Genomic DNA, 13,454 nt, shown 5'->3' with positions numbered 1-13,454 from the left:
AGTCAGGTTGACAGCCATCTTTCTTGGATGGTTTAGGTACAGTTCTGTAAAATAGCAGGGGATTGGACCAGATGACCTCTTGAGATTGCTCCTGGCTCTGTGTCTATGAAAGATATATTTCCTAAGTGGGGAGAGAGGGGGAAACTACCTTAATGAAATCTTCTCTATGTAAGTTATTCTGGTCTAGAATCTAGTCATTTTGCATTCGATTCAACCTCAAACACTGATATTCTCTTCAAATATATATATATATATTTAAAGATTTTATGTATTTATTTGAGAGAGAGCATGCATGCATGCACTTGAGCTGGGGGGAGGGGCAGGGACAAGCAACTCCACCCTGAGCAACTGAGGGCGGAGCCCAGTTTGGGGCTCAATCTCAGGACCCTGAGATCATGATCTAAGCCAAAACCAAGAGTCCGACACTTAACTGACTGAGCCACACAGGTGCCCCTCAAATATGTATTTCTGTATATAAAGTTGCGGGGGGGTTATGTGGGCAGTTGTAAATACACTTTGAAGTATCATTCCAACACTCCGAAGTTAAACATAGTATGAGGCAGATCTATTTTAAACTTTACTCATTTCTGAAACATCAGAAGAACATTGTCGGAATGAAATCTTAGCATAGTTGAGCAAATATTCAAAAGTGTTTCTAAAGCATATGTAGATGATTAGTATCATCTACATGTAAACTTCAGTGTGTCTGTCTAACTAGCAATCATTAGCTCCTAGGTTGAGGTTTATTGAAAGATTTAAGGCCTGGGGTTTAGGAAATGAGACTATGTGCTGTTTTTTCATGGTATTTAGCTCAGTATATTCCTCAACTGCTCTTGAAAGCATCTTTTTTTTTTTTTTTTTTTTTAAGATTTTTTTATTTATTTATTCATGAAAAACAGAGAGAGAGAGGCAGAGGGAGAAGCAGGCTCCCCGCGGAGCAGGGAGCCCGATGTGGGACTCGATCCCAGGACCCTGGGATCATGACCTGAGCTGAAGGCAGATGCTTAACCAACTGAGCCACCCAGGTGTCCCTATTGAAAGCATCTTTGAGTAACAGTGTGTCAGTTCTGATCTGATTTTGTTTCTGGTGAGGTGCTCTACCTACTACAGTGCAATCTAAATTTTATGAAATTACAACCAAATAGTTACACATTTACTTACAAAGGTGTGGGTTATGCCTTCACTAAGTACTTATTGAGTACCTACTGTGTACCATACACTTTTCTAGGCTCTTGGAGATAGAAGGGAGAGCAAGACAAAGTCTGTGCTTTCGTGAAATTTTACATTATCATTTGCTAGTACTTAGGCTGCACTCATGCATTAATGCTTCTGTGCATACACTAGACAATCCCTTAAAGGGCTGTAATTGTCTTCTATTGGGTATTGCCATCTAAAATAAAATGCCTGTGGATTAGTAGATACATTGTTAAATTTTACTCATAAGAAAAAAATGCTTTTTGAAAAATACAAGCTAATCTCATTTTATGCCAATATTATGTATTTGTGTAAATGGTCAGTTTATCTAAAAGGTTAGATGTAGAGATTGAAGGAGAACTTCCATGGGAGGAATCTGAAGAAGAGATACGATTTCAGGATGTTTTACAAAAGAAAGGAAAGAAAAATGCTTGATGCCTTTGGAAAAGGAATAAGCATTCTAGATGTATATACTGGCATGGCAGATGGCAAGGAGGCTGAGAGAGAGAGTAGTTTAAGTGGAATTGAATTGTACTTTCCTGCCATGATAATGTAAAAGACCTTGCTAATAGAATCATAAAACTTAACTCTGGATATTTCAGATTCTTTATATAAATAGAAAAAAAAAATCTTTGGAGCTGGACAAAGGCAGCTCTAAATTTCTGAGATGGTAGGATCTCCTCACTGCTGGTAGAACTGTAATTAAGGTTATCTGTTTCCCACCATAAGGCTAGTGACAATGAATCCCCATTTGTATCCATTTCCTGAGAGGGAAGGATGTTGGCTATAGGTTAAATGTAGGGTGAAGCCAGGATATCATCTCTAGTAGCTATCAGTTTGGTTAGGACTTGCATTTGAAAAATATTTTATATGGGAATAAGCTAAAATTACTGCAGATGCTAAAGGTAGAAGGGTGATTAAGCTGAGGCCACAGCTGAGAGCATAGTTAGGTGATTTCTTTCTTATAATAACCTGTTTAGCAGGTTGCTATGAACAACACATAGTTATTAAGTAAAAAAAATTTGATGATGAAGATCATGCATGTGCTTTTCTAAGAGGGGAAAATGTCAGTGTTATAATTTGTAGAAGTTGCCTATAACACATTATTAATTGTTTTAGTATATTATTTACCCTGTGTTCCAAAGTAGGTTCTTGCTATCTACCTCATTTATAAATAAGTTTTTTTAAATGTGTCAAGCCTTTGAAAGAGTAAACTTTATGACAAATTTTGGAAGTCATACTTTATGTATAACTTACGTATGTATGACCAACAGTTCAAAAACATTTTTTAGTCTTTTAGTTTGAAATTTTCCTTTTTACTGTGTACATCTACTTTCTAGTCATTGATTCCAACTTAATATTTTACTATGTATGCATTTCTTATAAAACCGCTTCTGATGGATTAAGATGTATACATTTATTAACTGATGCCCAAAACTTTTTCCTCATCATATTAAAAAATACGCAGTTTCTCAGGGAAAAGTATTGTGAAAAACAGCTCAGGGAGCTCTGTGGTGTCTGGGCTAATTCCTTTCAAGGCAAAGAGTCAGCATGAGAAACATCAGACCACATCACACTCGATTAAAATCCTGGGATTAAGGGTGGAGACATTTACTCATCCATAGCTCTGTTAGTCATGTGGCTAAATGCAGACCACCAGTTTAATTCTTGTGTGGAAAGTGGCTCCTGTTCTTGATAATATATGCAGTATTTCTGTTGTCTTTTACAGAGGCTGCTATTCCAAAAAGCTTTCAACTCTCAGCAGTTAGTTCACGTCACTGTCATTAACCTGTTTCAACTTCATCACCTTCGTGACTTTAGCAATGAAACGGAGCAGCATAGTTATAGCCAAGATGAGCAGCTGTGTTGGACACAATTGCTGGCCCTCTTTAGTAAGTATTAAATCATTTAATTTTCTGTGCTGTCTTCTTTGGAAAGCATAATCTTAGGCATTTTCATCATTGTAACAGAGTACTAGTGACATATGAAAAGGTGTCCTGTATTTCCTAATATTGAATCAGGAGGCCTAAACCCTAAGTTCTATCCTTTTAGCTACTCACATTCCCCTCATCAACTATATCTGTAACATCTTTTATTTAAGATTTTATTTATTTATTTGACAGAGAGAGAGAGAGTGAGCACACAAGCAGGGGGAGCAGGAGAGGGAGAGAAGAAGGCTCCCGCTGAGCAGGGAGCCCGATGCGGGGCTCAATCCCAGGACCCTGGGATCATGACCTGAGCTGAAGGCAGATGCTTAACCAACTGAACCACCCAGGCACCCCTGTAACATTTTTAACATAGGAAAAAATGCCTTTTTAGAAAAAAGCTATGAGGTATTTGTGTTAAGTAGACTACAGCAGAAGGCTTATAATGATAGTTTAATTTGGACTGGTACATAGTTTCAAATATCTTATGCTTCCTAAATACATTTTTTCTTTAAGTGTCTTTTCTTGGCATCCTGTGCAAGTGTCCTCTCCAGAACAAGTCTCAGGAGGAGTCCTACAATGCGTATCCCCTTCCTGCAGTCAAGGTCTCCATGGACTGGCTGAGACTCAGACCCAGGGTCTTTCAGGAGGCAGTGGTGGATGAAAGACAGTAGTAAGTGTCTTACAATTTCATATTAGCTTATGTGCTTTGTTTGTTTGATATTCATAGATATGTAGAAACTGCTTCCTAAAACACAGCATTTGAACAATGGAAGACTTTGTATTTTCCACCTACTCTCTGGAAATTGAACTGAAGACCTCTGCGTGCTTTTCATTTATTTGTTTGAATTTCTCATGTGAGACACAGTCTTAAGGATTTCTGGCTCCCTGTGTGTCCCGGCTCCTCTGCCCCTCCCCCGCCGATACCTGGCCGCCATCATGGGGAAAAAGCATTTTTCACATTTCAAAGTGAAATCGAAGTAAAACCAGTTTGTTTCTTACCTATTACAATATGCCCCAATTTTCTGTTTTTTGATGAAGAGAAGTGATGTTTTACTTTTTCCATTATTTCTGTTTGATGCTGTTGATACTGCCTTAGAGTGACACCCGATTTGAGTTATATTTGCTTGTTTTGAGCATAGAAGATTGGAAATTATTTTGGCTCTCACCGTTTTCTCTGTAATCTCTACTCAGAATAATTCTGATGTTTCTTAGGAGCTTTTGATTTTACAGTGACAAATGAAAGCTTTCAGTTTACCATGATATTTTAACAATATGTGGATTTTTTTGTATCATAAAGAAAAAGGCATATTCTGAATAGAGAATGTAATTTGTCTATGGTGTACCCTACCCATACCCTGTCACAGATTAAGAACTAGCAGTGGGTTCCATAACATAATGAATGTGACAGCTCTATCAAAACATAGTGTTGTTTCTCTAGTCAGTGTGTTCTCAGTAAGTATCAATTATGTGTTTAAAACTAACAGTTATTTTCACTAATTGTTAAATTAGGAGCCTGGGAAATGATCTACAGTAGTAGGTCTCTGTTGTGCAAATTTGACCCTTCTTGTGTATCTTTTATCTAGACATCTTTGAAATAGGTTTTAGGAAATCATACAGCCTTTAAAATGCTGAAGCAAGGGGAAAAATACATAAAGTCTAGGCCCTTAGATAACATTGTCATGGCTTATTGGTGTTCTGGTTTTCTCTATTTTAAACAAAGTCTGAAATGTCTCTTTAATTTACAGCATTTGGCCCTGGCTAATTTCTCTTCTAAATAGTTTCCATCCCCATGAAGAGGATCTTTCAAGTACTAATGGTAAGGGCTACCTTAATCTTATGTTGTTGACATTGTTCTATATCACTAATACTAGGCTTAAGGCCAAAGAAAAAACAGGCTTTTGTTAAGTGTTTGACTTTAAGTTCAGTGTATCTCAGAAGTGACTTCGAACTCTATACTCATCATGATTAAGAGGATGGAAGTAGAGGTAATGTTCTTCCAGTTCTTCCAGCAGCATAATCTCCTATTTAGCTATATTTGAATAGGAGTCCAAAGAGTGCAATACCTTTAAATTCTTTCTGTCTTCTTCCCTTCCTCCTCATTCTTACTATTTTTTTTAAAGGAACTAATGTGAACAGCATTACTCTGTTAAAGTAATACCTGCTTATTATAGAACATCTTGGACATTCAAACATTAAGAACAGGAGTAACCCATGGTTCTCTCATACAAAGATACTTTATGCTATTCACATGATAGTGTATTTCTTGGGACATTTTTCTTATGTGTACATACACCTGCCTGTGATTGATATCTGATAAGCTTTGGGCCTGCTTTTTAAAGTTAACATTATATTGCTAGCATTTTCCTTTGCCATTTGAACGTTTTGAAACATGATTTTTACTGGCTGCATGATAATTCTGCCCTGTGGATATGCCATCATGTATTTAATCATTGTCTATTTGCTTTAAAATTTTCCCCAGTATAAATAATTCTGCACTGAACAATCTATAGTTTGACTCCTTTCTGATTATTTTACTCCCATCAGATCAGTGCTTCTCAAGCATTAATTTGCAAATGAATCACCTGGGATTTTGTTAAAATGCAGTTTATGATTCAGTAGGTTTGGAATAGTGCCTAAGATTCTGCATTTCTTACAAGCTGGGTGATGTCGGTGTTGTTATTCAACACTTTGAGTAACAAGGAGATAATCTAAACAATGGGATTACTGGATCTGAGGCTATGGATTTTTAAGGCTGCTAGGGAAAAAAAGGTCCCATCATCTCCATCCTCCTCAGCATTGAGTAGTGGGTAAGTAGCAGAGGACAATGTCAAGGGCCCAGAGGCAACCTGCAGGAATTTGATAGATGAGTTCTGTTACCAGGATTACTGTAGAGAAGAGCAGAGAACTCTGAGCATTATAGATAGCATTTTTTTCTGTATAGAAGATTGTCATTTTCTTCATTTAGTGAACAACATTCTGCTGAATAACAGTTTTTAAATTAAAATGTTTACAAATCTTTGCTTTCTGCCTTTCTGTAGCTACACCACTTCCAGAGGAGTTTGAGTTACAAGGATTCTTGGCTTTGAGACCTTCTTTCAGGTAGGTGGCAGCTGAATGAGGTTTATTTCATTACCAGTGATTACAGTACTAAAATGGAAATCAGGCTTGGGTATAGAAGAAACTTTGATTTATCCCAACTTTGCCTTATTTTCCTAACAGCAACTAAAAGCAGAAGTTTTTGATATGAAATGGATTTGTATATGTCATGTGTTTACCTACTGTGTAATACAATACTAAGTGCTTTTACAAATATGGAGGAAAGGAAAGAAAAAGAAAATTGCTTTTCCCAAGTGATATTTATACACTGGATTTTTTTTTATAGTTTTATACTTTGTTGAAATTAGAGGGGAAGTCTCAAAAATGGGAACTAAATGTAAACCAAAGGATATTGCTTGACATTTTTCATATCAATAAAGATGATAAAACTGTTTTTATAGTCATTCTTGTCTCTTCTCCTCCTTTCAGAGGAATAACTTTATTCCTTTTCAAGTGTAACTCTCTCATCTGTGTCCTTGATCCTATCCCTTCTTGCCTCCCTACCTGTTACCCTCTCTCTGTTGTATTTCCAGTATCTTTTTATTTTTTTAATAACCAGTTACTTCTTTTAGTAGCCTAGTAACATTCGGGTATACCTTTTCTTTTTAAAAATTCACAACCCCATCTTTCTCTGATGTTGCCCTTTCTCTTCATCATCAGACTTCTTAAAAGGGTATAGTTAGTGTGTGACCCTGCTTCACTCCCAGTCATTTCTCAGACTCCTGCAACTTAAACTATTAGTGCCTTCCTGGTTACCAGACTCCATTGACTTTACAGTTTTCATCCTGTTCAGTTTTCTCTAGCATTGAGTCTATTGATCCCATTCCTTCATGAAGCCTCCTTTTTCTCAGCTCTGCCATCATACTCCGTCTCTTTCACTTTCTCTGTACCACATGCCTCAGAGTATTATCCTCCAGAGGTCTTTGCTACCCTTCCCTTCCCACCTTCTGCATTCTCCCTGGTAATCAGATCCATCCTTTTGTCTTCAGCTTTCATCTCTTGGATAGTAAGTCCAAAATTTTCAGTTCTGACTTTTATTTTGGAGTTTGGACTCCTATTTTAACAATCTGATATCCCTTATACATTTCAGACTTTAATATGACCCAAAAGGGCTCTTATTTTCCTATCTGGTCAGCAAAAAATGATCTTTCTATATTTATCTGTGTGCCATTAGCCACCTACATGAACTCTAAAAAAAAAGAAAAATCCTTATTTCCATTAATCTTTCTCACCAAGTCTTTGTAATTCTGTGTTTAGATCCAACTCCTCCTATTTATTTCCCTTCAGTTCAGGGTTTTGTCACCATTAACCTGGAGTATAAAAAGCTTCCTAACCAACCTCCCTACGAAGAGTCCCTCTCCTTCTTTAGGTCATTTCTGCCATGCTTCCATGATTATGTTTTAAATATAGACCTGTTAATGTCCCATTACTGATGCAAAGACTTCAATTCAATCACCCCCAGTGGTTCCAATATCTTTTTTAGCTTCATGTCCAAGTGCTTGATTTTTCAACCATATTTTCTGCCACCTCCACCCTCCTGTCCCCTAATACTTAACATACTATACATCCACTGTGTCCTATTCTTGAGTAACTGTTTTTATTCCGCCAAGACTTTGTTTATGCTATGCCTGGAACAGTCCATTTTCCTCTTCTGCCCTTCCCTTACCAACCTGTATGTACTTACCACACCTGTCAAAGTCTAGCTCTGGTAACACTCTGTGAAACCTTTTCAGAGCTTATCAGAAGGAACAAGCGCTCCTATTATTACTGTGCTTATTCTTTGCATAGTTTTTATTGTAATACTCATCAAATTGATTCATAGTCTCTTATTTCATCCTTATGACAGAGACTCTTTCTCTTTCTCATTTATCTTTGTGTATTCGGCATCTAGCCTACTACCTGGCAATGTTTAGATGCTTTTAAAAAAAATCATTTAATGAGGAGAAATCTGAAAAATCCTTATTTTTTTCAGGTTGATTTACCTTTGTAATGTCAATGAGATTTTTGCTTTATATACTTTGTGATATGTATACATTTTTCTGATTTAGGGCCACCTAAAGTGCATAGATTAGCAGTTTGTTAGAATAGGCATACTCAGAGACCCCTAGCATTGCAATGGTCATTTCAAACAAATTACACAGAATACAAGGAAAGTGTTAATGAAAACTTTTATAGTAAAATTATCTTTCCTAATAAAGTATTGTGATTTATTTGAGCTCCTCATTTAGAAAGTAAAATTTAAGTAAAAGTATGTTAATGTAATGAATTTGCATGTTCTTTTTTGCTTTGTTTCATTGTACTTCAAATCTTTGGGAGCTTATATTGAAGTGCAGTTGATTACATCAAGTAGCTAGCCGTATAGAAAAATCTGAAACCATTGCAGTTAAATAGGTGAATTTGGTTGCCTGGGAAATATCTTTAGAAGTTTAATTTTGTATAATTTGCTTATATCAATTTTAGGAACTTGGATTTTTCCAAAGGCCACCAGGGTATTACAGGAGACAAAGAAGGTCAGCAACGACAAATACGGCAGCAGCGCTTGATCTCTATAGGCAAATGGATCGCCGATAATCAGCCAAGGTATTTCTTGTCAGATACACTTACACAACCCCACATGTGTTTCAGGCTCTGGCATAATGCTATTGATTATAAACTCTTAAGTCAAAATGTTGGTAACACAATATCAAATTATGACCTGGTGATCCTAAGTATATTCCATTTAATCTCTGTTCTCCCTATTACACTGCCTAGTGTAGAGAAATAAGCTTTGTCTCCCTTGTTAATCATGAGCTTCTGCTCTAATTTATAAACATCTGTGTAGATCTAACTAAATGGTATGTTCACAGTTATGGTGATTTGTATTGATGGGCATGGTGGTCAGTTTCAGTCAGGACAGCTCAGAGTCAGTTAAGTTTCTAGTTCTGCCACTTCCCTAGGTGTGTGTCCTTAGGATCTCCCCAGTTGATTATAACCTTTCCAAAGTCAATAACTGTTTCATATTAATTTCTATCAATCCTCATATTAATTTCTATATTCAGGCTACTGTAAGCACTTAAATGGTTGCATGTTTGAATGAACTTAGTCCTTCTGAGCTCTAGTTTTTACACCTATAAATGAGGAATTACAGATTACCACTTCAAGGGCCTAGTCTAGTGCCTTGTACTTAAGACATGCTCAGTAAATGTAGCTGTAATTAGTAGAAGACATTAAAAGGGCATGGGAATGTGTTGTGGGGATGCTAAGCGATTATGAGAATCTCAATTTTTCTGTAAAACTTTTTAAGTTATATAAAAATAGATATGTTATACTGTGATAACCCCACTGTCTCCAAGTCTTTGGGACCGGGGATGTACTGACTGTTGGGTCCAGACTCAGTTCCATTGTTAGTGTTTTTTAGGTTAATGGTTTTCATATATGGATTTATTTTTACTTTTTTAGGCTGATTCAGTGTGAAAATGAGGTAGGGAAATTGTTGTTTATCACAGAAATCCCAGAGTTAATACTGGAAGACCCCAGTGAAGCCAAAGAGAACCTCGTTCTGCAAGAACCATCCATGATAGAGTCACTGGCTTCGGATGGGAACCCAGGACTGAAATCAGTGCTGTCCACGGGCCGTAATCTAAGCAACAACTGTGACCCAGGAGAGAAACCAATGGTCACCTTCAAAGAGAACATTAAGCCGCGAGAAGTGAACAGAGACCAAGGAAGAAGTTTTCCTCCCAAAGAGGTGAGAAGGGACTGTAGCAAAGGAATTACTGTAACTAAGAATGATGGAAAGAAGGACAACAGCAAGAGGAAAACAGAAACCAAGAAATGCATCTTAGAAAAGTTACAGGAAACAGGAAAGCAGAGTGTGGCAGTGCAGGTAAGCTGTATTTAAACTATAATGCAGGTAGAGGAAGGCTCACAAAAGGCAAGATTTTCATTTTGTTCCTAAAGCCTTGAGAATTGGCTCTTCTGGAAGCTTGAATGCATTCTTTGAATGCTGCACAGTAAGGTCACGTAAGAGCTATGGTAGGTGGCTACTCCATCAGTTCTTGGAAACTGTAATGTGAGTAAAAAAAAAATCTCAACCTGATTTGACATTTTTATCAATCCTCTCCAATTTAAGTGGTTTGAAATGACCAGTTGCAGACCTATTAACTACATGAAGAATTCTATTTTCTTTGGAAAGTGTAACTGCCATTTGTTAATGTTATGTTGGGAAATTTGGGGTCTTTTATAGATCCAATAGAACCAAGAATATATTAAGGCTTATAATTTTTTGGGTTTTTTTTTAGTTCACTATAAGAAATAAATGATATTCTTGGAAAAAGGCGAGGCTCTTTTTCTTGGCATTTATACCTGCCCCAGCCAGTAGCATTATATCACTTCAGTGTTATCCTCACTCATGGGAATTTGTAAAGTAAGAATTTAAGTCTCTTGCTGGGAAAAGGTAAACACTGCTCAATTATTTGTGACTTTGTTTTTCTTAAACCTTTCCAAAGAGATACAGACGATTACATATAAACGGAAAAGGTCTTTGCTCTGTGCTGGTTTCATTTATACCATTAATGTTTGAACAAAGACCTAAGTAGCCATTTGATTTGTTAGTACATTTTGGCAAATGTATTTGTTTGCAGTAGGCATGAGGGCCCTTATTGAAGCCTGCTTGCAAATTAAGAGTGCCTTCAGGGTATTTCACCTACAGAGTTTTTTGGGGAAACAGAGAAATAACATAATAGTTGCATTTTAAGATTAATAGTAGGGGGAGAAACAGAGAAAAACATGGTAGAAATTGAGAAAAGGCATGGGAGGAGAGAGGTGCTGGGGAAAAGCAAAGAACAAACCAAATGAACTATAAAGCCAAAGGGCCAGTGTTTTAGGGATGAGTCCAGTATTTCCTGCCTGCTCTGCCTCCGTTCTCTGCAACTGCCTCCCAACAAGGGCCAGACTGAAAATCTCCTTTCTGGTCTCTCTTCCCTCTTAAATCTACTTCTAGATGATTAAAGAAAGCCTGACAGGAGTCAGTATATTACCACTCTCTGTACCTCATCCTAAGGTCTCTGTAAATGTCACCTGTTTTCCTTCATTTTACTCATTTTGAGCAACCCAGATGACATCATATTCTCTGTGGCTCATTGTGTAGGATCTCGGGGCCTGCTCCTTACTGCTGAAAGTATCCATATTTATTCTAAAGGGGTGTCAGCCTGGGGGGCGGATACCTGACTGGTATGCTTAAGGCTGCCCATATGAAATTAAACTGAGGACCAAAGTATCTCCCCTGTGGGTTAATAATCATTGTTATTAATTCATAATTCATGTATGTTGTTTAATGAATCCAAGTATAAAGGGCCCTGGGGTCCATAGTAGGTGGCTTAAGATTATAGGCAAGTTTTTTAACCTGTTGGCGAGATGTGTCTCATTTGTAAAACAGATGAACTTTCAGGTCCTTTCCGTATTTAGTATTTTTATGATTTTGTGAAAGGAAAATAATTACACTAGTAAAACTAAGCCCTTATATCTTTTATTGACGATTAAATAATTTATTTCGATTTTCCCGTGTTTAATTTAGGTAAATTTAAATACCTTCATATGCTTTTTTTTTTTTTTTGACATAATGGGGTTTTAAATAGTTTCTTAGAGTAGGTGCTTCTTTCTGACACATTTGAGTTTCAGATTATTATAGTTTTGCTTCTGTTGGTCATAGGTAAAATCCCAGACAGAACTAAGAAAGACTCCAGTGTCTGAAGCCAGGAAGACACCTGTAACTCAAACCCCAAGTCAAGCAAGTAACTCCCAGTTCATCCCCATTCATCACCCTGGAGCCTTCCCTCCTCTTCCCAGCCGGCCAGGTAAATATACATTTTATACTTTGTTCTACTTAATCTTACCTGTGTATGAGTTTCTGCTTGTTAATTGAATAATTTATAGTCTACTGGAGTTATATTACTAAACCATAATGTTAAAAGGTAGGAGGAAGTTCTCGTTTCTCTAATGCTTATGAAGTTATTTTTGAGCCATTTCTCTAGTTTATATACAAATGCATGTTTGTTATCATGGCAGAATTCCCATCACTAAACTTGACATTTAAGAAACCATCTTTAGAATACTCCCGTTGCTTCAGTGGATAGAAATAGCAGCCACTACTCTAATTTAATTCTTGAAATCAAGTTAAAGATTGATGCTTGATAAGTCTCACTTGATGGTTGATCCCTGTTTTTTATAATTTATTAGAGGACCTCCTCTCTACTTTACCCCATGTCCCCCTCAGATGACTTATTTTTGTCTTTCTTTTGCTAAGTACCTTTAGAACTAAAGCTGCTGTGTTCTTCTATTTTGAAGGGTTCCCGCCCCCCACATATGTTATTCCCCCTCCTGTGGCATTTTCTATGGGCTCAGGTTACACCTTCCCAGCTGGTGTTTCTGTCCCAGGAACCTTTCTTCAGCCTACAGCTCACTCTCCAGCAGGAAACCAGGTGCAAGCTGGGAAACAGTCCCACATTCCTTACAGCCAGCAACGGCCCTCTGGACCAGGGCCAATGAACCAGGGACCTCAACAACCACAGCCACCTTCCCAGCAACCCCTTACATCTTTACCAGCTCAGCCAACAGCACAGTCTACAAGCCAGTTGCAGGTTCAAGCTCTAGCTCAGCAACAATCCCCCACAAAAGCTGTGCCGGCTTTGGGGAAAAGCCCTCCTCACCACTCTGGATTCCAGCAGGTAAGTTACAGTCGCGGGTACTGTGCAGCTGAAGTAAGGAGGGAAGGCTGAAATTATTCAGTGTTTGATTCACTAGAAATACTGGTTAGGCTTTCAGATGCTTTTGCTGTGTAAGGATTATGGGAATGCAAAAATATTCTCTTTGCTGTTGAGGCAATTTCACATGTGTTCCTTTCTCTTGTAAAGGATAATAGATCTTAAGTACCATTCTTTGCTGCTGCTACTTGTCAACGTTGTAGAAAGGACTTTGTATAAATAATTCTCCTATTTGAACATTAACTACGGAAGGGAAATAGAATCATAATCTTAATGAGGTGTTAAGGATAGGACACCATTCTTAAATATATTGTCAACCCCATGGTACTTGAGGCAGGAAGGGGGAACACACACACACACACTCATTTGTTCATTAAATCTCATAAGTAATTGACTTGAAAGGGAACGTGAGTTCAGTGCCCATCATCTGTTCCCAGAAAGCTCTGTGTATTGAAAAACCTAAAGGGTAAAGGACTGCTGAGTTCCGTTGGTTGTA

The 13,454-nt window shown here is 37.5% G+C and overlaps 1 protein-coding gene across 6 annotated transcripts in view; it reads left to right on the top strand.

Annotated features, from left to right (window-relative positions):
* Positions 1-13,454, top strand: part of SMG7 (SMG7 nonsense mediated mRNA decay factor) — an 88,748-nt gene that overhangs the window by 67,054 nt on the left and 8,240 nt on the right. For 3 of the 6 annotated variants that reach the window (XM_078078071.1, XM_036076456.2, XM_036076429.2), the window contains exons 10-17: positions 2,924-3,086; positions 3,636-3,792; positions 4,868-4,938; positions 6,161-6,221; positions 8,679-8,798; positions 9,657-9,945; positions 11,908-12,052; positions 12,543-12,922. In XM_078078071.1, the coding sequence (XP_077934197.1) occupies positions 2,924-3,086; positions 3,636-3,792; positions 4,868-4,938; positions 6,161-6,221; positions 8,679-8,798; positions 9,657-9,945; positions 11,908-12,052; positions 12,543-12,922 (1,386 nt within the window). Of the gene's footprint in view, positions 1-2,923; positions 3,087-3,635; positions 3,793-4,867; positions 4,939-6,160; positions 6,222-8,678; positions 8,799-9,656; positions 10,084-11,907; positions 12,053-12,542; positions 12,923-13,454 lie in introns of all 6 variants that reach the window. The other 3 variants (XM_078078070.1, XM_036076421.2, XM_036076440.2) reach the window with 1 other exon arrangement.

The sequence above is a fragment of the Halichoerus grypus genome, chromosome 7 (genome assembly GCF_964656455.1).
Source record: "Halichoerus grypus chromosome 7, mHalGry1.hap1.1, whole genome shotgun sequence".
NCBI classification, from domain to species: Eukaryota; Metazoa; Chordata; class Mammalia; order Carnivora; family Phocidae; genus Halichoerus; species Halichoerus grypus.
Note: the sequence above shows the minus strand (reverse complement) of the source record. Positions and strands in the feature narration are given on the sequence as shown.